The sequence below is a fragment of the Condylostylus longicornis genome, unplaced genomic scaffold, assembly GCF_029603195.1.
Source record: "Condylostylus longicornis isolate FDR11 unplaced genomic scaffold, ASM2960319v2 ptg000017l, whole genome shotgun sequence".
Taxonomy (NCBI): domain Eukaryota; kingdom Metazoa; phylum Arthropoda; class Insecta; order Diptera; family Dolichopodidae; genus Condylostylus; species Condylostylus longicornis.
Window position 1 is genome coordinate 438,691 of NW_026577986.1, and position 26,842 is coordinate 465,532.

The 26,842-nt window shown below is 23.7% G+C and overlaps 1 protein-coding gene across 1 annotated transcript in view; it reads right to left on the reverse strand.

Annotated features, from left to right (window-relative positions):
- The window catches only part of LOC129606078 (centaurin-gamma-1A), a 125,816-nt gene that overhangs the window by 26,132 nt on the left and 72,842 nt on the right, over positions 1–26,842 (reverse strand). The window contains exon 2 of the mRNA XM_055516173.1: positions 19,153–19,385. Coding sequence (XP_055372148.1) covers positions 19,153–19,385 — 233 coding nt within the window. The remainder of the gene's footprint in view (positions 1–19,152; positions 19,386–26,842) is intronic.

Here is a 26,842-nt window from a genome sequence, read left to right on the forward strand (position 1 = left end):
AATAAAAATAGACTGAGCAATTTTGTATTTTCCGAAAATGAACTTTTAATCTATTTTTACACACCTAATTATTTATATTGAAAATTACCTTTAATTGATATTGAAAGCATGAAAAAAAATTTTTTTCATTTTTCCTATAAAATCAATTAAAAGAATTACATATTGCCTGTAAATACTAGGAATTATTCCCAGTAAAATAGTCCTAATAACCAATATAAAATCGCATAAATATTGAAATTCTATGAAATATTTCTACTATTATTGAAAAATTTCTTTATAAATTCAATTAAATTTAATTTTTCATAAAATTTTCATTCCAATCCCATGTTAAATGATTATGTTATGTGTTTTGACACATTGTTGACCGGCAATTTTATTGAAAATTTATCTCATATCCCTGGCTATTATTTCGTAATTGGATGTCGAAGTAAAATAATAAAAATAAGTTTTAATAAATTTTATTTATTATCAACTTTTAATATTTCATTTTTAATATTTTGGTGGCTTAATATCAGAGTCGCTCTTTTCTCATACAGTATCATTTTCACAGTTACCACAATTCGATTTTTAATCACTCGGACGATCAGATAAAGCTTCCGCGTGTAATTCATTGAAAGATTCTTCATTACGTTCCGTCATTGTTTTTTAAATTTTTTAAATTATTCAATATTTTTTACAACAAAAGACTTATATATATATATATATAAGAAATAGCTTGTGTTATACTAATCAACAATTGCACTGTATGGTCGCTAACAGAGAAAACAACAGCGATGCGAAAAAAAAATTCATTACGAGATTACTCGTAGCCGGTCAACACGTTCGGCCATAAAAACTCGTGACCGGTCAACAATGTGTTAATTAACGTACATATATTAATTATATGGAAAATTGCGATAAGGTTAATAAAACTAGATTTATTAACAAAAAAAAGTCTGCTATAAAAATTACATAATTTTGTATAGTAAAACTTTTAAACTAGTTTACAGTGCTACAAGTGTACAAAACTACTTGATGAAATTTTCACTCTTCTTACCGCACTTTTACATTGAAATTTGTTGCAATGCAAGTTACTATTTTTCAATCCGTACACCTTTATCATCCACAACTTCATAATTACGTTATATTTGGTTTAATTTATTTTTTTTTCTTCTTATTTTTTTCCTTTCTATTTAAAATTATTACAAATTTCCGGATTTTTTGTTTTTTTTTTTTTTTATATAATTATATGATCCCCCTCCCCCCTGTATGTTGGGGAATAAAAATTTTCACATCGTATCAATTTTTTCATATAAAATTTCTTAATTTCTTATCACATTTCAATTTAATTTCAACATCATTTTTTAATTTAAAAGTTTCTTATGTAACATATAAGAGTTTGCATGTCTAGCTTAAACTGTACGATATTATTATGGTAATATATACACACATTTAAATACAGAAATACATTTCGAACATTCCTTCTTCTAATTGTATATACTTATATAGCACGATTTCTTTTCCTTTCCGGTTTAGTATACCAACTCTTTTATATTATAATATGTAAAGTACATGCATACATAAATAAAAGTATGCATTATATAGACTCTATTTAGGTTTTTTTAAAAAAGGGATTGCGTGACTGACAATTTGTGCATTTATTTTACCTAAAATTAAAATGAACAAACCTGTCGCCAATTTCAGTGACGTTGTAATATTTTAACAGTATGGGGAGCGGTTTATAAACTTATCGGTTTCGCTTTTTTTTTGTGTTTCGTGTTGTTTTTCTCCTTAAAAATAAATCAAATGTCAATCTTCGTCTAAAAAAAACTTACTTTGTATTATGTCGAGGCTCCATTTTGTTTTCAATGGGGAGAAAATAGTTATTTTTTTAATAAAATTTATTTAGTTTATTCTTCTCCCCTTTTAAAATTTTTGTTTATTTTATTAAAAAAAAAAACAAAAATTTACTTAAATGAAAAAATTTATTCGTTGTCTTTTGTTTTTGACAATTAGACTTAGAAAGTGGCGCCACAACTATTTAGAAAATATTAAAGAAAATTCAAAAATTCCCCGTGTTATTTTTGTTTTTGGTTGCTTTTCGAAAATCGTTAAAGTTAACAATCCATATAAATGATTACTTTTATACAAATAAGTACCTATAGCAATTTGTGGAAGTTTTGCATTAATTTAATAGTCACTTAACTATAAATGCGTACATATATCGTACTACAAAAGAAAATTTCTATCTTTGTAATTTTAATAACATAATTTTGCTTTTCTTGTTTTTGAATAAAGGGTTTTTCATGGTAAACAAAATTATTTTTGACAACAATGATTAGGAGTGGTATGTAACATTACTTGCTTATATAACGCTAATCACTCGATGTCACATGCATATATTTCTTACATAAAATTGAAAAGTTCGAACCAAATAAAAATTGAAATACGTTCAGTTTTTTCTTTAAATACAAGTTATATAACATCAACTTTAAGAAAAGTTGTAAAAAATTCATTTACTGTTATTGTTATATAGTGGTGCTACAGGTCATTTAGTTAACATTGCATATACTTTATTTGTTTACAATTTTTTATTGATCCTCACAATATGCTCTTTCTTTTATTATAATGACAGATGCGAACAAATACTATTAAAAATTTCTGTAACCTCCAGGTTTAGTGCACTGACACCAGCAATCTAACACGTTGATATTTGTTATGGAATAAGCACAAGCAATTTCTGTTCAAGCAAAATTTTAAGGAAATAAATTAAAACAAAAACCATTCTTTCCCATTTTTTTTTATATAAATTCCATAATTCAATTGAAAAACCCTGTACATAATGCAACAATTTATCACTCAAACTTTTGGATCTTTTAATAAAATTTTCTCCCCTTAAACATTATATAATTGTCAAATTTCTTGTTAACCAGAAAAGTTTTAACTATATATGCACTTGCTTACTTACTTAATACAAAAAAGTTTTGGTTTTTTTTCTTATGTTTATTTAAATAAAAGTTAGGGTGCGAAAGCTAAGGAAAGTAAAATATTTATGTTTAATTTTGGGGGAGAAAATATACTCTCATACATACATAGTTAAGTAAACTTGAACGTAAGAATTTGTTGCGGTAAAAATAGTATTATATAAGAATGAAATAAAATGTCACGTGATTACCTGTCATTACTTTTATTATTGTTATTATGATTGTATCGCTGTTTTCAATGGTATTTTGTTTTTGTTTTTTTAACAAAGAAAAAAATTTATTTAAATGAAAAAATTTTTGATAAAAAGTTTTAGCACACCCTTCAATTGCTGTCCGTATAACGTTTTTTTTTGTGTATACCCCACCACCAAAATCTTGTATATATACTTATTGTAATATATAAAAATAAATTAAATTGGGCGCCATTTTATTACAAATGCATAGTAGTTTAAATTTCTTTTATTTGTTTATACTTTCTTAGATCTATTCAACTTTAACTGGATTCAATTTATAAGAAATTGAAGTTAATATTGAGTGCCAAATAAAACTTTTGTTGTGGAGAGGATATAGTGGGTGTGTATATATATATATACATATTAGCTATATAATGTGAAAAGGACATTTTAGTATAAAGGAGCGGTAAAATGAAAATAATTTCATATTGGGAAGAGGATTTTTAATATTGTACTATGAAAATTGTATAAAGAATTAAATATGTAAGTAAATGTTAATGACAAATGAAACTTTTGTATTTTTATATATATATACAGTCTAGTATTATTATTCTAATTTTTCTATTATATTATTAAAATTCACAGATAATTATGTAACAAAAGAATGTACAGATTTGAGTTCCAAATATAATCGATCACACTCTATAATCTCAATTTGTTCAATTTATGTATATATAGGGTATAATAATAGAAAGTATTTTGAAAAGTTTTCTAAATTGGTTTCTTTCTCGCAACTTCAATAGTTTGTATATACGAGAATATACTATATAGGAAAAAGAAATTGGGAGAAATAAGGAATGCTTTTGTATGTATATTATATGGATGTAATATATTTGATTTTCCATGTAAATAATTTTATTAATTCTAACAAAATTCTGTACAATCAAGACGAAATCTTGAATTTGAAATTTTGTAATTCTTAAAATGAAAAATAATTGTATAACATATACAAATGCACATATTATATATTATTCAAGAAAATTAAATTTTACTGATTGTGTAAAAAAAAATCAAATTTAATGAATATGGGATTTTTTCAAATTGGCTTTTTTTTTATATTATTTTTATAAATTTGATTAAAAATGTGGAAAATTCCTATATAGTATATTCTCGTATATACAAACTATTGAAGTTGCGAGAAAGAAAATGTGGAAAATTAGAAGTGTGAAAGAAACAAAATAAATTCATTTTTCTTTCGTTTCATTTGTCACTTCATAATCTGAATGTGCCTTATCTCTAAATTTGTTCCACAATTTTTCAAAAAAAAAAATGCGATATTGATTGAGACAATAAAAATATTCAGTCCCATTTCATTTTTTAACACAAAATTTAAAATTTATATCATGACACAAATTTATGTCATGCAATAAATTTATATCAGACAGGAAATATTTTTGAAAATTTTAATTTTTTATTAAGACTGCAAATAATTTTCAAATCTCTTTCCAATTCTTTAATAAAGAAAAACTTTATATCATGTGATATATTTATGTCATTAAGAATTTATATTAGAAATAGACTATAAAACCTTATTTTAACCAAATAAAATATTTTTTTTAAATTTAAAATTTTAATAAAAAACTTAATTTTCAATTCCATTTATTTTCGCATATAATTGACAGGCTTTTATGTTAAAATATTAAAATAAACAACAAAAAAAAATAAAAAATCTTCAGTAAATTTATATTAAATTTTCGCTCAATCAAGATCGATTTAAGTACAAAAACAATATACATTATTAAAAATATATTTATTTTTGAAAAAAAAAAATAATGCACATATGATGTAATAACAAAAAAAAAATAAATTGAAATTTAACCACTTAAATTGAATATGAAACCATCAATTTAATCAACTAACAACCGTCATAACATTAAAATAAGTGTAATATGTATAAAAAAAACGAAAATAAAGAGAAATGAAAGAAAGGAGTGAACCCAAAAAAATACCTTAAAATTGAAATGTTATTCGTATAAGCATATTACCTTAAATATGGCTAATAAAATTTAATATCCTTCTTTTTTCCTTTTTTCTTCTTGTCTATATTCTATATAAGTGTATATGTATGTGAACAAAAGTCGCGTTCATATACGCTACACATAAACATATCATTTTTGTTATAAAATTTCAAAAATTCAATATAATTTTAACTTTTTTTTGTTATTACTTTGTGTTTTGATACCTTTTCATATAAAAACATAAACGTGACAAAAACAGTGACAAACTTAATAATATAAATATGTTTGTACAGTTGTACTATATACATTATTTTTTAAACATACGAATGTATGTATGTACATTTGATGAAATTTGTTTACTTAAATAAAATTTTAACTCTTTTGTTATCCTTTCGATTTTGGCATTTTTATATAGAATATTACATAAAAATGTAATATGAAACGTATTATCCTTTTTTTTATCATATTCTATTTAATGATTTACTCTGTTTTAAAAAACAAAATTAAAAAGAAGGGTATATATATAAATATATTTAGTATAAATAAATTACAATATGATATATGTAATCATGCTTTATATTAGAACCACATTATTCCCACCTTCTATATAGAAAAGAGAATAAATGCATTAAACAAACATATCATAATAATATTCATTCATAAGATGTGTATGTAGATATATGTATATAAAATACGAGTATAATACATATAATGTACTGTACACACAGGGTGTTTTGCACAATTTCAGTGATGATTATTTGATCAATTTCCAGCAAATAATTGTATGAATGGTGGGAGGGGTAAGCTGATATATTCGTTTTCGAACTACAGTCTGTTGCAAAAAAAAAGTACTAGATTTTTCATTCATATATAAATAAATGCTTATATAACTTCAGAACCATCCGACATAGAGTAACCATGTAGGGTTAGTTTCACAATCTATTAATTGCCCTTTATTTTTGGCCATACAATCAATTTGATTTGAGTCATAGTTTTTGAGATAAATACGTCAAAGTCAAAATTTTTGTTTTTTTGTTTTTTGTAAATTTGTTTTAAAAAACATGATATGTATTTCTCGAAAATTTATGTTACTATTATTATTTTTTTTCTGTTTTTTTTTCGATACTCTACAATAAGAGCTAAAAGTTAACCCACATAACATTTTACTCTATCTCTCATGGTTTTGCGAGTAAAACCTGTTAAATGTTCTTAAAAACAATGCGAAAAATGCAAATTTCATACAATTTTTTGCTGGAAATTCATCAAAGAATCGTCCCTAAAATTATTTTCCAACTTATACGAGAAAACCCTGTATACATAAAATGCATTTATTGTTTGTTAAGTCTTCAATTAATTTACATATTATGTACATACATATAAATACATATAGTATCCATATAAATATTTGTCATCTTTCTTAAATAAATTTTTTTTTTGTTGAAGTCACTTTGTCGCAGTAAGTAATTCAAAACTCTTTTTTTAGATATTTGACTTTCTTGTGTTTTTGTTTCCATTTGGAAAATTTTTATTTTATTATATGTGCATATCTATGTAATGTATACGTATAACAGTTTATATTATTATATATGATATATTTATTATGTTCGCTTCGGTTCTATATTATTTTGAATATAAGAAACGTGGTAAATATTCAAATATTGTTTGTATTATTAAAAGCTAAAGCTAAGTGAATTGCATTTCACTCAACATAATTATGTCGACATGTTATTATAATCCCAACTCATTATATGAGTTTACCTTTTTTATACCCTGCACTTCGTGAAGGGTATATTAACTTTGGTATGGAGTTTGTAACTACTTGAAGGAGTCATCTGCGGTATGGACATATATATATATTCTTGCTCAGCGTAAAATTCTGAGTCGATTTAGACATGTCCGTCTGTCCGTCCGTCCGTCCGTCCGTCCGTCCGTCCGTCCGTCCGTCCGTCCGTCCGTCCGTCCGATCGCACGATAACTCAAAAACGCATAATGCAATCGACACCAAACTTTCACAAGTTTTTTCTTTTGTACCAAGGACGAGCCCTATTGTTATTGGACTAATTCGGACAACGGGTTCGGGTAGCTGCCATACAACTCAAAGAGTTTATTTTAAATATTTCAAAAACTAATAAAGGTATAAATATAAAATTTTGTATACATGTGTCCAATTATATTCTACACATGCTCTAAAAATTATAATGGGGTAGCTGCACCGGTTCGGGTGGCTGCCATACAACTCCAACAGCAAATTTTTTATATTCGGCAAAATAATAAAGTCAGATCCATGAAACTTGGCAGTCATGTGTCCAATTATAGGTCAAATATATTTCTGAAGTTTTAGAGGAATCGCTTGACAGGTTCGGGTACCTGACATACAACTCCAGAAGCAAATTTTAAATATTTAGAAAAATAATAAAGTCAGATTCATGAAACTTGGCAATCATGTGTCCAATTATGGCTCAAATATATTTCTGAAGTTTTGGTGGAATTGCTCGACAGGTTCGAGTAGCTCCCATACAAGTCTAAAAGCTTATTTTAAATATTTGGAAAAATAATAAAGTCAAATTCATGAGACTTGGCAGTCGTGTGTCCAATTATAGGTCAGACATATTTCTAAAGTTTTGGTGCGATTGCTTGACAGGTTCGAGTAGCTCCCATGCAAGTCTAAAAGCTTAATCTTAATATTTGGAAAAATAATAAAGTCAGATTCATGAAACTTAGCAGTTGTGTGTCCGATTATAGATCAAATATATTTGTGAAGTTTTGATGGAATTGCTTGACAGGTTCGGGTACTTGCCATACAACTCCAAAAGCTTATTTTACATATTTGGAAAAATAATAAAGTCAGATTCATGAAACTTGGCAGTTGTATGTCGAGTTATAGGTCACATATATTTCTGAAGTTTTGGTGGAATTGCTTAACAGATTCGAGTAGATCCCATACAAGTTTAAAAGCTTATTCTTAATATTTGAAAAAATAATAAAGTCAGATTCATGAAACTTGGCAGTTGTGTGTCCGATTATAGATCTGATATATTTGTGAAGTTTTGGTGGAATTGCTTGGCAGGTTCAGGTACTTACCATACAATTCCAAAAGCTAATTTTAAATATTTGGAAAAATTATAAGGTCAGATTCATGAAACTTGGCAGTCGGATGTCCAATTATGGGTCAGACATGTCCGTGAAGTTTCTATAGAATAATTTTAGAGGTTCAAGTAATTGCTACACAATAACGAAAGGTGCAGGGTATAATTCAATCGGTTTATACCGACTGAAACGTTTTTACTTGTTTTTTTTTAAAAAAGGATATTCAAGTTTCAAAAGAATAAATATTTTGTTTTTTAGTAAGAGAACAAAATAAAAAAGAAAGAAAAGTTTGAAGATAAATAAATTGTCATTGAAGCCTTTTTTACTGTTATAATGTGTTTATAACAGTATATATAATGAAGTTAGATTTTAGAAAAATGTCATTATGGTTAGTTTTTAATGTAAATTTTATTATATATGTGTTTTTTCTTTTCAGAAAAATGAAATATCAAGCTTGAAATGTTTATTCAAATGTACATCCGAAAATCGATATTAGGAATAAAGAAGAAAAAGTTACTGTAATGAATTAGAAAACAAAATATCACATACTTATACAAAAATCTAAAAAAAATTAGACTATTTTGAGATCGGAGTAAAATTTTTTTCGCATCTGTTTCATTCTTGTAATATTGTAATTCCAAATAGAGACATGAAGATGTAAGTACATCGTGCAATAATTCGCAAATTTCTAATTACTAAAATTTATTCCCTTAATTAAAAATTGCTTAAATATATATATTAAAGCAAAAATATTAAAATATATAAATTATATTTATTTAAAGCAAAAGGAGCTTATCTGAATAAAGTAAGTAGTTCATTAAACTTTAATTTTGTATTTCTTGAATATGAAATTTCCTATACTGATTACGCTACAAAATGAATACTTATTGTTAAAGTCTTTCATATATATAACGAATATACCAGGCAATATAATAAAACCTGCATAATATTAATCAAATTTCCATCGTAACATGAAATATTTACTAAAGATAACCTAAACTTATTTTTATATACATATATAGAATTGTTTCAAAAATATAATTTAAAAAAATGTCTAGACTAAATTTCGCCCAAAATTGAAATTTAATTTTGAATTTTTACTTAAATTTTAATTTTCTTGTTCTTTTCTTAAAAGATATGTAACAACTTAAAGTTATAACATTTATACGTATACGTGCATACATCGCGTATACTTTTGAAATTTTAAATTTTCAAACAAATTTTTCAATTCTTCTTAAAAAAGATTTCTTGAGCCCTTAGGGAAACTATGATAAAATTTAATACTATGATAAACAATCAAAAATTCAATTTGAAAGAGAAAAAAGAAATTTTTAAAAGAGATGTTATTAGTCAAAAAACAAGAAAAACAAAAAAAACAAAACAAAATATAAAAAGTAAAAGGTAATCTGTTGGGAGCAAACGAATCTTCTCCACCTTCTGTTTTTAGCAACTTTATATAACAAAACTGTTAAAAAATATAATTTTAGTAGAATCTAATTTCTCAATTTTTCAAATCCCTCAAAAAAAATTATGGAAAGAGGAAATAAAGCAACAACAAGAAAATTGAAAAAGATCAAAGCAAAATGAAAGGAAAAAGCTGTGCTCTACTCAACTACGAACTACAAAATTTTGTTTAAATTTCTCTTTCCCATTCTTATATCACCTGTTCCACTTCCCTTTTTGTCTCTTTCCTTCTTTCGTTTTTCTACATTTTCGAAAATCCCCAAAAGTTCATTTTATTTTTATGTCTTGATTTGACCTTAAGTTTACTTCCTGTTTCATAAAGAAAAAAAAATTTCCCATTTTACATAATTTTTTTTAAAGAATAACCATTGAGAATTGTGATATGATAATGCTTTTGCTTACATAGAAAATGAGAGTTAGAGAAAAGGCAACATAAATTATCAATGCGCTTTAGAATGAGAATGAGATATGAGATGGGGGTATACTCGTATCAAGATTATATATAGATACTTGTAGATATTTGTAAAAGATTTCCTGTAGTAATTTTTTTTACATACCATAAGTACGCCTAAAGTAATTTTATTTAACAAAGTATTATGTATTATGTTCAATAAACAATTACACAAAAAAAAAACACAGAAAACAGAAAACAATTTCAACTCGAGGGATTTTAAACATTATTTTATATTTATGGGGATATAGAACAAAAGATAAGTAGAATTTAAAGAATGAAGAAGAGAGATGAAAATTGGAGCACAAAATCAAAACTAAGTAGAAGTATGATATATATATATACAATAAAGATGCTAACAAATAAATTAATAACATTTTCTACGCAAAAATAAACAAAAGAAATAAAAATTCAGACACATACATACCTTCAAACCAACAGGTACATTATACATACAATAGTAATAAAATTATTTTCCTTAACATTTTTCCCCAACATCCTTTTCTTTAACATTTCCTTTTGTTCTTATACAATAATGCATAGAAGATAATATTTAAATAAATTTATCTTATTATCCACTTTGACTACTCCTTCCTACTTATATTTAATATAAATTTGCAGGTAAATCGAAATGTAGTAAGTATAAATGTATGTAAGTTTGTACAATGGTTTTAACAACATCTTAGAAAATACGCCATTTTATGCCCTTAACATAAATATATTAATAAAAGCGTATAAGGTGAAAAACAAGTAAAGTGGAGAAGAATTAGTTTTTTTTTCTTGTAAAAAAGAAACGAGTAACCTTTTATTATTAAATTACAAAAAAAATATTGTGTCTAATATCTGTCCGACAAAGGATAAAGTGTTTTGTTTTTGTTTGTTACATTTTTTTGTTACATAATATATAAGAATAATTAATCGGATCATATTTTTTAAGGGCTTTTAAAAGAGGAGTGTTAAAGGGAAGTAAGAGAGATAAATTCTTATTGTGGCCATTTTTTCCCTTTTGGAAAGCAAATAAACATGCATGTATAGAGCGTCTATAAATTACATAAAATTGTATATGACCGTAAATTTATAATGATAGCTTATTCAAACTTATTAAAAGTACAATTCTTATTTTGATTATTTGGATTCTATAGAATTTAGTTCTTTTAATAACTCCTTAATTATAATTACTTAAAACAGAAAAATTCGCTCACGAATTCTCTCTTAAATTCAAAAAATTATTAATATTAAAGTGGTTAATCGTAGTAATAGCGTTATTTCTTATATATTATTACATATAGGTTGTTGTTCATGAATTTTTTAATTTTTTGAATAAAATCAATTCGAAAATTTGAAATTTTCTATTGAAAAACAAAATTCTTTTCAATAATATACCATTACCTTTGCGGCTAGCAAAAAATTCGGATGAATGTACATATTTCAATATATCAAAATCTCTCTTATTCTCTCAACAATTAAGTCGTGTCTCAAAATAAAAATATCATTTACTCTCTGACATTTTGATTAAAAGATAAATAAACAAAATGAACAAACATCTTCTAAACTCTTCTTAATTAAGCATCAAATAAAATTCTCATATAAAATCTTAATACGGGTAAGCCTATAAACAGTAAGTAATAAGTAGTAGACTATACAGTGTTTATGTATACGATTATAATAATAAATCTTATTGTGATTGAGTGACACGTGCCACAAGTATACTTTGTGGCAATTGAAATTATTATTACCAGCAGCAGCATATTTAAAAACTTCATTTGATTCTTACAAAATCTATACACAACATATTTGTATATTATATAATATATATTTGAATATAACGCATGAATAAGCACATACTTATAAATGTAGATGCATGTATATATATATGTACAAATTTATATGTAAAAAGATTATGTATTGCACATTTTATTTAGTTTAACTTGATTCTATATGAAAGCCATAATTTATAAAAAAAAAAGTAAAACTCTCACAAACTACAAATTGAAAACCTTGAAAACTCTTTAACATTTTTTTCTCTTTTTAGAACAAACCATACTTCACTTTAACAACAACGATATTTTTTAAAATTTTAATTTTTTTTTATTATTTTAAATTTTGATCCTTTATGTTAAGAATTAAAAAAGGAGATCATGCATGAATACCATAATAATTATCCTTAAGCGGTAACATCGCATAAAAATTCATAAATAAAATCAAAGTTAAAAAATAAAATTAAATAAGAGTCAGCGCGCGTTTTCCAAGCGAATAGGTTTTATATTTAAAAAACACAGAATTTTCTTTGTATTATAATTATAACAGCTCTAGATACGTACATACATTAGGTAGCAATGTGTGTACATCTATAATTTATAAAAATGATAAGTTGCATTTTGTTTTTAATATAAAACATAGCTATTAGGAAAAAAAAGAAAAATTGAAAAAAAAAGAGTTTTTTACAGTTCATTTTGCATATACAATAATAACCCTGCAGGATACTTGCTTTATAGTAATAATATGTCGCCAGTATCAATTATTTATGTAGAATATTTTGTTGCAAAATATTCAAAAAAAAAATTAAAATATTTTCATAATAATAACAGTAAACATACACACGTAAACATATATATATTATATATATATAAGAAAGAAAAAATATCCCGTTAGCTTTTAAAAAAAAATTTCAATTTTTAATTTTCCTATATTTTCAACACATGCAAAAAATGTGTATATATATGCAACAATATTATAATTTTTTTTTTTGCAATAATAAATATCTTTCCCTTTCTTAATGATGTAGTATTTATAAATATGTAAATATGTATGTCCTTTGATACACAATACCATATTATAAAGCCGTACTGAGATTTTATTCTAAACGTGTGTATACACATATACATACATACATCTCATTTCTAATATACTTTCTAATGGCAGTGAATTTATTTTCATTCATTCTTGTCACTTTACAAATATTTTTAATTTTTAAGCTGCGATAGCTAAAACAAAGTTATATACATACATACTCACTTACATAAATATACGATAAAGAGATGCAGATTTGCAACAATGCATGTATAATATGATATAGAAAACAATCTTGTAATATAGTAAAAATACTATGTGTATAATTTTTAATTCACTCCTATAAAAACAGTAGAAGTAGCAAAAAAGAAAAATAAATTTATCAAAAGAAAAGAAAAAGAATGAAAAAGCAAAAATCATCATCGCCACGAGTATTTTTGTATAGAATAAAATTTGTATAGTAGTTTCATAGTAAAAAGAATCCAGCCTTATTAGCAGCAGGATATTTAATAGAACACTCTAAATTATATATGCACATAATATGCATATTATTATTATAAATGCATAGTATTTTGTGACGGCAGCAGGTCCTATATTGTAAATTGTATTTTCACGTGTGCTATTTCAAATGAAAATTCCCTATAAGTATGCACAAAGTCAATGTGATATTTTTATGTATAAATAGAGAAAGGAGAAAGAGATTTTATTCTTCTCTATTCATTCAATCCTTCTTTTTTTTTCTTGATGTTTTATTTGCTTAAGCCACCATCAAAAAACTGTCACGAGAATATAAAAGACAGTGACATATAATATGATATATATAAGTATATACGTATGTATATGTACATAGTGCATAATGAAAAATCTATGTATATTTAAAATAAGAAAGTATTCATGAGCTGTTAAACAAAAGGATTGTAAATTTGTAAAATAATCTTATATACTTATATACACAAAATTCTTCTATTATATAAAATAGCGAAAATTGTCAAAATTGGATTGTATAGACTTATGCATGTCTCAAGTTTCATTTAACTTGATTTTCTCATTATATTCAGATTTTTAAAGATTACACACGTACCATATATATGTACAACTATAAATGAATTGAATATTATAGAAAGACAAACAAGTTGTTCTTACTAAGAATGTTGAAAATGCATGTTTTTGTTTTCATGGCATTCTGGGAATATTCCTTTGTTCTTTAATATTTTTTTTGGTGTATATTAAGCAACTATATGTGATTAAAATTTTATTGCATGTAATAATAATTTAATTTTAATTATCTATTCATTTAAAAATTCTTGAGGTTGTGCATATATGTATGTATGTACATAAGCATACATGCACTTCTATATTCTTGAATAAATAAATTTTAAAATTATTTATAAATGCATATTTATTCTAGCTTTCCAATATTCTTTACAAAATTAATCATTATACTTAAATTTGATTTTAAATTTTAATTTATGTGAGATTGCAAATATTAAAAATTATTATTATTCTTGTTAGTTTGTATTACAAAAACGTGATATTCTTATTATACAAAAAATTTACTTTGCATTTTAAGGGCTGATTCCTAATAATTAAAACTCTAAAGTTAATTTAAACTGATCATTGTGCCACCAATTTAATGAAATTTAATAAAAGTTTTAGTGTTTAATTTTAATATTTTCCATAAGTATCATACGTTTTAATCCGAACATAGGATGATTTCGGTGATGATTTTTAGTTAGAATTATTTAGAAGAGTATGATTTTTATACACAACTACTCATATTCTCTTTATCGGATTACTTGGGGTTTATAGTTCAAAAATTTGGTAATTTTCTGAATAAAATCAATTTCGAAATTTGAAATTCTATATTGAAAACCAGAATACAGTTCAATAACAATTTGTCACCTCAAGTAATTTGTCTAACAGAATATGGGTGATCATATTGAAAACTGATCATTTTGTAGGGGTGACTTAATTATAATAAATAAAAATAGTCACACTTTTTCGTAAAATAATCTTAAATCCAAATATGAAGTGAAAGACAAAAATTAATTATAAAATTTGTAAAGTCTACGTTCACAATAGAATTTGCTACTAAAAATTTACTGTTATCATATTGAATTAAACAGTAATTATGTAACCAAAATTTTTTTAAAATAATTACGGAACTCAAAGGATCTTTTGTTCTTACAATATTACTCACACACTATCACTCGCAATAATTACGGCTTTAGGTGGGTTTAATCTCCTTATTCATACAATGTACGAGCATATAGGGAAATAATATTCAAAGCGTGCTTAATAAAATCTTTTTATACTCTTTCTGTTATTTACATTGCAAAAAAAATCGCAACAGCTCCTATATACATATTTCATTCCACACTTTCATAATTTAAAATTGAAATTATTTATAATATAAGTAAACCGCATATACATATAACTGTACTTGCGTATAATAGTAAAATTTTGCAATAAAAAATTATTAGAACAGAAGTATAAAAAAAAAAGTCATTATTATCAACATGTTGCGGAACATGGAAGCGATTATTCTTTTGTGTAAAGCAAAAATATTAAAAATTTTTTTTTTTCATTATACAAAAAAAAATAGGGTTGAAAATGATTTTTGTTACTTTTAATAATAATTTTTGCAGGATTAAAAAAAAAATACAATAGAAAAGTGATTTAGTAGGAAAAATTCTAATAACTTTCAATTTTTAATCTATAATAAAAAAAGCATTTTTACAATACAAAGCAAAAAATAAATCAATAAACACAATATGTGTGTGCGCCCAGCTATTGATTTCATATTGAACGTTGTTATACGCGAATTTTATTTTCTATAATATTGTCCTTATAAAAAACACGCAGAAATTTTCAATTATTCAGTGTTAATTTATGGGATGAAATTATTTTAAAAAAATTTTCAAGCTGATTTTCACTGATTGATTGACAGCGGAAGAGTATAATAGTTTGTGTGCATCTAGTGTACAACATCATGAAGAATTTATTGATTAAACCTACATATTTTCCCTCTAATTCACAAACCCTTTTTTTTTTAATTTTAATTTTGTTTTTCTTTTTAAGTAATTTACAATAATTTGTGGTTTTAAACTGAAAATAATTTTATTTTAGCTTACAACGTGGTTGCCTTTAGAAAGAGGGTAAATCATTGATTAATTACTTTTTAATATTATGTAATGGAATCATATTGATTATGTATGATTGAGTGTGTATTTGATTGATTTTTGATATAGGATTCTATTTTGATAATATTCCTGCACGAACTTTAAAATTTGGTTTTTTTACTATAAAATTTACGGAAAACACTCGGAATTTTATTTTGTTTCCTTTAAAATACATTTATTGCTATTATTAATCTGTAACTAAATCAAATCCTTGTAATATTATTGAAAATAATTATGCGAAATTATCCCTCTTGTTTAAAAAAATTTGATTAGTAATTTTATTAAAAAATTTGATATTACACTTAGACATATTGTATTCCACTTCAACATAATGGCCGCTAATTGATTTAACAATTTTCAATAAAGTATCTAATATTCCAATATAAAAAATTGAAAATTTTTATAAAAAAGAAAAATATATTAGCAAAATTAATTTAATTTTGCATAATTTCGGAATCATAAAATTCAATTTTCCAATCCGTTAATTAAATGGAAAATGATAAATATATTTTTATTTATTAGAATTTTTTTATATATAGAAATTCATTAGTTTTCAATAACATTTCTATTAAAAATAATTTTAATAGAATTATTAAAATTCATATAACATGCATAAAATTGTTATAAATGTTCAATACCATTAAATTAATATAAATGATTGGAAATGTAAGTGCAATTAAATTTTGATGTAAAATAGATTTTTTCTTTGTTCAATTAAATTAATAAATTAAATAATTGATAATCAATATAAATGTGTAAATTTATAAATTAAAATTCAATTTGTCGATTTATTTGATAACTGCATATTTCATAAAAAATTCTAAAATAAATTGCTGTGTAAGAAAAAAAAATGAAATCATAATTTCTAATTCACATAAATTACACAGTCGATTAGTTTTTATTATATAACATTTATTGTAATGATTAATATTGATTGATAATCATTAATAATAAATATATTATCATGGTGATAAAATTTAGACAATTTGCCACAATTAATAACAAAAGATTGTAACAATTTTAGGTAAATGCTAAAACTAGAACGGATATACCATATTGTAAAAAAATAGAGGTTAATAGTAAAATCCTTTGACATTTACAAAAATTGTAAAATATTTCAAGAGGAAATAGTTTTAAACGAGTAAAATAATCAAGCATATTTTGCAAATATACAATATACAGAGTGTTCTAAAAATTTGTTACCACATTTGCGAAATGAAATTAAAAAATAAAACAAAAAATAAGTTCTATAATAAAATAAAGAATGAATTTTAACAATTTGAAAATTATTCTCCTTTATTATTTAGACAACTGGTAGTAGGACCTATACTATTGAAACATAACATTTTTCATAGTCTGGAATTATTATGAGGAAAACTTTGAAATCCTAGGGAAAACTTATACGAAAACTATTAGAACAAATTTCTTACATCATGTGCAAAAAAAAAATAAAACGTTCAAAGTTGTTGAACCCATTTCCTTGAAAATTGCATTTTTAAAAAATACAGTTCTTATATAAGCATGGTAATAAGTTACAAAATAAAAACAAAAATTTTAATGAGCAACCCTAAGTAATTACTCACGTGTAATTTACTTAAATGGTATTCTTGACAACAAAATCAACGATGCCATCAAAATTTTAAATAATAGAAATCTAAATTATCCTTTTTGACTTTAATTTATTTGCATAAATATACAAAAGTATACACATTTAAAATTATAATCCCAAATATATACAAGAGTTCTCTTTTGACATATTCACAATCGTTGTGTACTCATATATATATATGTATATGTATATATCGGTATAGAAACTGCGCGATTAAGAATAATAAAGGAAACTTATTTTTAATGAAATCTTTTGACTCAATAATAAATGAAATAAAGTAAAATGTTGGTATTCAGTTTAAACTCTAATTATTATGATCGTATGCGCAGAATATGAGTTAAAACTGTGTTTTTTTCAATCACTATATAATTCGCATAACTAATATTAAACAATGATACAATTTTATAGTCAAAAATAATTTGATTCGCTTATTTAACGTTTTAAAATATAAAAAAACAAATTTATAATTCTATTATTTTATAAATATTTGCATAAATATTCAATATGAAAATTTCGTTATGCAAAATTTAAGTAAATACACTCTCATTTCTTATTTATCCCTTTGTCTCACTATATTTCTCTATTTTTTTCTCCCTCTCTCTATTTCCGTTTAAATGTATAATTATGCACATTCTTTATTCTTTCGTGCAATGTGTCCTTACCCAATATGTATTTTATATATTGCGGTATTAAAAAGGATTTAAGGTTTATTATTTAATAAAAATAAAAAAAAATATAATCTAAAATTTCAACAAAATATAAAGGAAAATAATAAAAATGCAGTAAAATGTCAAAGGGTGGAAAATATTAAACAAGATTTAAAATACATGCAATGATAAATACCAAAACATTTTATGAAATTTTGGCTATATTTTTGAATTTGGTTAAACAAAGAAAAAGAAAGAAAAATTTTCGTATAGGGTGAAATTAAAAAAATTAAAACAAGAATAACAATACACTAAAAAAAAAGAAATGTTTACACTTTGTTGATTTTAAGTTTTAAACTAAATTATGTGACATTTCTCAAATTTCTTTATTGTAAACTAGAAAAAAAAAAATTTATAACAAGGATTATCGACAAAAAACAAAATAAGGACACTCTTTTTGTTTTGTTTAGAATTATTGAAATTTAAATTTGAAAACAAAGAATATTAGTTTTGATTGAAATCATTGACGAAGGTAAAACCTGGAAAAACTACTTTCAAAACCATTTCAAGTATAAAATCATCAGTTTAATAAATTAAAAATTTATGTTAGAACTACGTAATGGGTTATAACACTGACTCTGAATTGCAATACGAATTATGAATAATTTAATATTAGATTATTTTTTAATTGTTTAAATAAATATTGTGCTATTTTTTTAAACACTTTAAAGTTTTATATTTAACTTAAATAAATATTTTAAAACTCACCTGCATTTCTGGTGGTCCACCTTCATCTCTTATTAATAATAAATAACTTTGATTATCAATATATACTTCTTTTTTAAATCTTCCACCTTCCGGTGATTCTTCTTGCATATATGAACCAGTTAAATAACGATGTACTAAAGCTGATTTCCCTGAATTTAGTGAACCAACAATTCCAAGCCTTAAATCTGGTACTGAACGTGATATCGTCCATTCTTGACTATTTACAAATGAATCTAAAAATATTTACAAGAAAAATAAAAAATATTTAATTTATATGCATAATTTCATTAATTAAGAATAGTTAAATAATAACAATTTAAGTATAATCGATTTTATTTTAAAATAAAAACTGTAATTACAAAAACATTATAATTTTTCATGACCTTTAATCATCATCATCATTCAAAATAATGCTTGGAGGAAACAATCATAAATTACCATATCAAGACTTCAAAAATTAAAATATTCAAAAAATTTTCTTTAGCAATAAATATGCACCCACTCAAAATGTCTTAAAAAGCAATTATTGTCACTCAAAATATATTTTAGTAGTCACAATACTTACTTATGTGTACCTAAAAAAATAATAAGCTTAAAATCAATTCGTAATGTTATGGCAACAAACATATTATTATTAGGCGCCCCATATTTAGTGGTTTTATCCAAAAAAAAAATTTTTCATTAAAAGCAACCAAAAATTAATTAATGAATAAGAAACAAAATAATGACATTAATGAGTGAAGTTGTACTTAGAAGAGTGATTTTTGTAAATCTCTTTAAAATCTCATCATCATCTTTCAAAAGTCTTATTAAGGCTTTTGATATTTTAATTGTATATTTTTTAAGTAATTCTAACCTATAAAATTTGAAATTATGCAGTTTAATGGTAATTATATCCAAAAAAAAAATAAAAATAAAATAAATAAACAAAAAAAAACACTCAATAATGACATTGAAAATTAATTTAAACGTTACCGTCGTTGCAAAAAAAAAATGTTTAACCTTAAAAAAATTTATTTATTTTTTTTTTGCACAATAAATAAAATAGAAAACGTTATTATTTTTTTATTACTATTTTGGATTTTAAAGGTACACAAAATTTATTTTATTTGTTATAAAAAATTTGGTAAAGAAAAAAGTGAAAACACTTTAACAAAATAATAGAAAATCTGCCTTTCAAAATTGTCTGTTAAATAATTGAATTCACCTTAGTTTACCGCCACCGCAATTAATTCATATTTATCGGTGTGTAAATTCACTTATCGATTTGTTATTCGAATATATTTATGCATGTGTGTATAAATTATTCTGTGAGTAATAATAAATGAGGGATTCGAGTGAATAATGAGAAATAAAAAAAACAAATTGAATAAATAAAAATGCTACCAAATATAGTTAAAATGTCAAGTTGACAATTATGGTAACAACAAGTTTGATTTTATACATAATAAGGTTTTGTTTTTAAATATTTTTGTTAAAAATTTTGTATATAGCAATCGAATTAATGAATTTTGATTGAAAATCATAAAAATAAAATATGGATAATGGAATTGAGTTCAATTGATTTTTGGAAAATGAAAAGAAAAAAATTGGGATGTGATTAATTTTGTGTCACTATCAGTCAGTCCGTGTTTAAGTGCGAAATTTTTAAAATCTTATATAAAGTATAAAATAACTAAGTATTTCCAATAATAAAATGAAATTTTCCATATGTAGTAAAAATTAAGCCCATATTGCTTTTAATACTGCCCTGGTAAGTGTAAGACCACCACATTTAAAAATTTTTATTTAGCAGGGCAGTACATTTGATATTCCAATATTTAAATTTAAAAGTTGCAGAACACACAAATTTGCCTACATGCGTTATATATGTAGTAGTTCAATAGTTTTAGATTTTTCGTTCTATGCGATTTAAAACACTATATTATTAATCATAAATAATAATTAAAACTTAATAGAAACTAATAAGAAAAATTGTTCAATTCTCATCTTCCCTTTATTTTGTTTTTTTTCTTCTTTTCACTTAATGTAATAAATTCTTATTATTTATAAATATTTAAATTAAATAATATTGTTATTAAAGTATTGGGCGTGTTTTATTTTCATATTATAAAATACTTTTTCTATGAGATAAACGAGAGAAACCTTTGACCTATTCCTTTCGAAAACATGCAAGCATACATGCATACACAAATTGAACACATAAATTTTAAAGGATCATAATAATTTAATATGAATGTAGGTAAGCATTATAAATATATGTCTATAATAAAAAAAACTGGACTTTTTAATTTATAAAAAATGTCTTATATAAAGTGTTACATAATTTTTATAGAAAGACTAAAAATTGCTTTTCTGTACATTTGAAATAGCACGAAAATTCAACAAGAATAAAAAAATAAGAGCAAAACTGAAAGTAGTAGAAAAAGGGTTAAATCTCGAAGGACGAATCATGTTAAAAAACAGGAAATTTTCTTATTACTATAGGGAAAATTATTAGCGTTCTTAAGTGTATTTAAAGAAACTATAAAAAAATTTTTGTTTTTTATCGAAAATAGAAAAATATAATAATTCTTTTTCCTCCTGCCTGCCTCGGTATGTTTTATTCGTTTCAGTAAAAGGGTATGTAAAAATACATACATACATACCATTACTCTTACATAAATGAGTATCAGTTTATTGTTAAAGGGTTACATTTTGAAGAGAAAATAAATGATCATATAAAAATTAATTTTAAATAAACATACACTCTAAATGTAAACTATACGCATATATATCTGAACATAAGGACCTTCTTTATTTTATCATTATGCTTTAAGAATAAAATTATGCCATTTAAGAATATTAAAAATAAAATTTGTAATGCAATAAATACGTTTGTCATATACAATTTATATAATGAAAGCACATACGCACGTTATAAGAATAATATAATACTACCCATATATAAGTATGTAAACAAATATAAATGAGAATATTGTAATAATATGTAAATTAGGAAAAAAATAAAAATTCTACTTAAAAGAAGAGCAAATCCTTTAATATTTATTTTAATATGACGGTGTTGAATAAGATAAGATTAAAAAGGTGATATACTGGAATAGAAAATTCTTCTTAGAAAAATTAATAAGGTGGAATGTAAATGTATTTTTATATATACTCGTATACGTATGAATATGTGAGATAAATTAAGAAGGAAATTTTTTTTTTTTGAAATTATAGATAAGACGACGACGGAATGGTAAAAATGCAATAAAAGGTGTGAATTTAATTTTTATAACAATCAGTAAAGTTTTCAATGTTGTGCGAATGAATAGAGAATAAATTTAGTTTTAATTTTATTGGTTTAAATTTTTTAAAGGAGAAGAAGGCTGACACATTTATGTAATAACCTTTAAAACTTTAAATAGGGTTGTGATTTAAAAAATATTTGTGAAAATTTAAATATTCTTTTAAATTTTACCGCCAAAATCAAATATAAATCATGAAATCATTTACAAAATGTATGAACTGAAACTATGAAAAATTTATCATAACAACATGTTACGGAAAAACAGATGAGTACAATAATAAGTGCATTTGTACTACACAGATTCAATTAATTAGAAATTTAATAGAAAAATTTTGACTTTACCAATATACCCAAAGAAGAGCAAATAAGGTTAAAAATGAATTGGGATTTGGGAATAATTAACTTAAGAGAGCATAAGTTGCGAATTTTCAAAAATTAAGCAATATTGAAAACTTTCTGATTATGAGACTCTCATAAAAATTTTTACTCATATATACATGTACGTAAAAAAGCTTTATGACAAGAAATATATGCACATATTTACATACATATATATATATGCATAAATTGCACTCGTATAAATGAACAAAAACCTATAGGGCATTATCAAAAAAATAATTAACTTTTTTAAAAAACAAACAATAAAAAAAAAAAAGATTTTAATATAGATAGTAATCCTTAACCTGCAGATTAAATACCTATTCTTTTCCATTTCTTAAAAATATGGTCATACTTTTTGCCCTATTCAATTATTGTAATTTTTTTATTTTTTTCTTTTAATGTCCTGTTTATAGTTTATTTATATGTGAATAAAATAAATAAAATATTCATTTATCGGACAAAAATATTTTTGTATTCTTTTTATACATTTTACGTAATAACATAAATATTTATTATTTAAATATTTAATAGTAAAAACATGAGTCTCTTTTTGATTTTCTACGTAAAATAAAAACAAAACTAAGATATTAACCCTTAAGTAATAAAAGGTGTTTTAAGAAAATATAAAAAAAAAAACAGTTTTTAAAAATGAAATTTACATACAGCCCAAATTTTAAAATTAAGGCATATCCCATGGGAAAAAAAAATATTATAGAATTTATTTTGAGAATATAACAGTTGAAACTGCAGGTCATTCAAAAAATATAATAATCTACGTCTAAAAAAAAATTGGGCATTCAGACAAGTATACATTTGGATAAGTAATAGAGTCTAACTATTTAATGCAAAAAAACGTAATTTACAATAATTTACAAATTTAATTAGAATCTCTTAAAAAGGATGGAACAAAGATATTAAATTTGCATTGTATGTAAGTATTTGATATCATTTACTTATTGTCATTCTACAGCTTTTCGGAAATTGGAATTTTATAGTACAAAAATTTTACAAATACAATTCCCATGGCTCTCTTGGCTCTCTTTGCAGTTAACATTTAATAGTGCCAGGAAATTAAAAAAAAATTAATATGCAAGATCTCAGTTCATTTTAAAGTATCATTTTCAACTTTATTCAAAAAACAAATTTAAAGAATTTGAAGGAGGTGTTCATATCCTTAAAAAAAACATCAATTTTTATGTGAATTTTTTTCATATTCTGAAAAAAATTGTCGCAAGAATAAATATTGTACAGAAACTACAATATTTCACGTGAATAAATTAAATTTCATGGCTATTTTTAGAGATTCTTTGATATAAACTTGTTGATTTTAAACGATTAATAAACAAAAAAAAATTGCGATTTCAAAAGAATAAATTTAAAAATGACCAATTGTTCACAAATGTTAACAGAAGAAAAAAAAGAAAATCAAGTTTTTTAAAATATTGTTTTCAAAAAGTTTTACAAAAAAAAAAAAACTTTATTTAAAGAATTTTTTTCCTCGTTTAAATTTCTTGTTTGACAAAAAGAATAACAAAATTTTTCTTCCTTTTCACAAATTTTTTTTTGTTTTTTTTTTTTTGGAAGTTGTCAATCATATTTTTATTCTTCTGTTAAGATTAATTGAAACATAACAAAAACAAGAAGTAAACAAGGTGTTAACAAGATGTCAGAAAATTAATAAAAAAAAAAAATCAAGAATAAAAAATGGTAACGACTTCAAATCGGAATATTAAAAATTAAAGTTTTCAAAAGCAAAAGATATAAGAGTTTTGTTCTTGTAAATGAAATTTTCAGTTTCCCAGAATAGGGTAACGTGCGATTTTTTTAAACGTAAAAGTTAAATGGAATGTAAGATATTATATTCGATTTAAATTAAGGAGTTTTTAGAGTTCTATATTCTTTCTGTGCATCTCTCGATAATTTGATTTGAATCTGATATTTTGACTATCAAATGCTCGATATGTAGGCAGGTGCTTCCGCATAAAGTAATGGATAAAATCACTTCGCTAAGTGGTGCTAATTTCGTGTTTACTTTAGACATTACTAATCACTCTAGTAAAGACTCTAATAGCTAAATTCAAACTAAAACCTTTTTATTTTCTAATATTGTTTTTGGATATACATATACCTCTGATTTAAAATCTATAATTTACAATAAGATTTTTACAATTAATAGTGTATGATAGTGATTTAAAACTATATTTTTATATCTATTATGTGTTCTAATAGTTTTCTGAGAAAGAAATAGAGTCAAGTCATGAAAAATGTATCTAAGAAGAAAGAAGACTTAAATTGTACAAAGTTCAATAACCACTGATATTCTTTTTATAATACGAGTAAGTCTCAGTTCTTATCAGAGTAATATAATAGTAATTGGTATTCCTACATAATTTATCTGTATCAGATTATGCTAAAGCTTCTGAAAACAAGATTTTTACCTTTTACAAATCAATATATTTTATTTTCATTTTATATAATTAACCTATTTTAATAACACTCAACAAAAAAAAAACTTAACTTTTACTTATTGCAAGTCATATTCTTATCAGTCCCTTAATTTTATTAATAAGGGTAAAATTCTTTTTATACCTTATCCATTTTCTATTCTAGTATATTATCATAGATTTCTCAAGTACTCGTATATACACTATATTGTATTAAGATATTAAAGATCAAATTTAGAAAGGAAACCAAAGATGATCACGTAAATAAGCACTTATCATTTACATTAATTTTTAAAAAGATAGAAGGAAACTTTTTCGATTTTCCTCCTAAAAATTTTGGGTCATACACAATTTCCCAAAAATAAAACAAGAAAAACTGATTTTATTCTAAGGATTAGAAACCAAGAAAAAAAAAACAAAACCTAATATTACATGATGTCAACTTTTAGTCATCACATAAAATTACTATCATCATTATTATATCATCATCATCATTATTGATAATATTAAATATCATTCATTGATATTGATAATGATTGTGATTCATTCTTTAATAATATATGAGAAAACTAATTCTCTAAATATACAAGAATTTCCAGTTCAAAAACAACAAAAAAATAGCAGAAAAAAAACTGGACATTAGAAAATAACAAAATCAATTCAAGGATCTAAAGGATAATAATCTCCTAGTGTATATAACCAAGAATATATGCATGTTTTACATTTGAATTAGAGGATGACAACAATCACCATAAAATTCTGATAACCATATAATTATTTATCTCCTTCTAACCAAAAAAAAAAAAAAGACAACAGAAAAACAAATCAACTAATCGAAAAAATCTGAAAGGTGTGCTGTGCTGTCTATAATTCATAGGTGGTAATCATCAAGCTTATGTTTCATGTACATATGTACAATGTACATATAAACTATACAAGACAACGAAACAAAAGAAAAAAAACAAAATTCTATTGTAATTTTGGAGAGGAGATGATGATGTAAGATGATGAGTTATAAAATATTTATGAATATTTAATGATGTACACGTATAGTAACTGTATATAGATGATGATGCTGTTGATGATGAACAATATGATCAAATATAAATGACACATAAGATTAAAAGTATGTAAAAAATTAGAAGAAACCAAAAACTTGCACTTCTAGATTACGATAAAAGAAAGCAAAAATTGAAAATTCTTGATATTTTTTTTTGATGAGATTCTTAATGAGTGATTCTCTTATGAAATAGAAATTGACTGGTTAAACACAATGGTCAAAATTCAGTTGATTATAATTTGCATATTTTGACTCAGAGTCAAGTCTTTTATTTCAATTTATTTCCACTTCTCATACAATGTCATAAAAATGAAATTTATTTTGTTATCATTTTGAGGACTTTTATGTCAAATTTTTGGTGTACATATAAGAAATCAAGGTGTTAATTATGAATTTTTAATCTCCCTAAATATTTATTTTTTATTGTAGAGTACATAATTTTTATTACTTGAAATTACGAAATACTCCATCATATCCATAGAAATATCTACATACATCCATATGTAAGTTTTA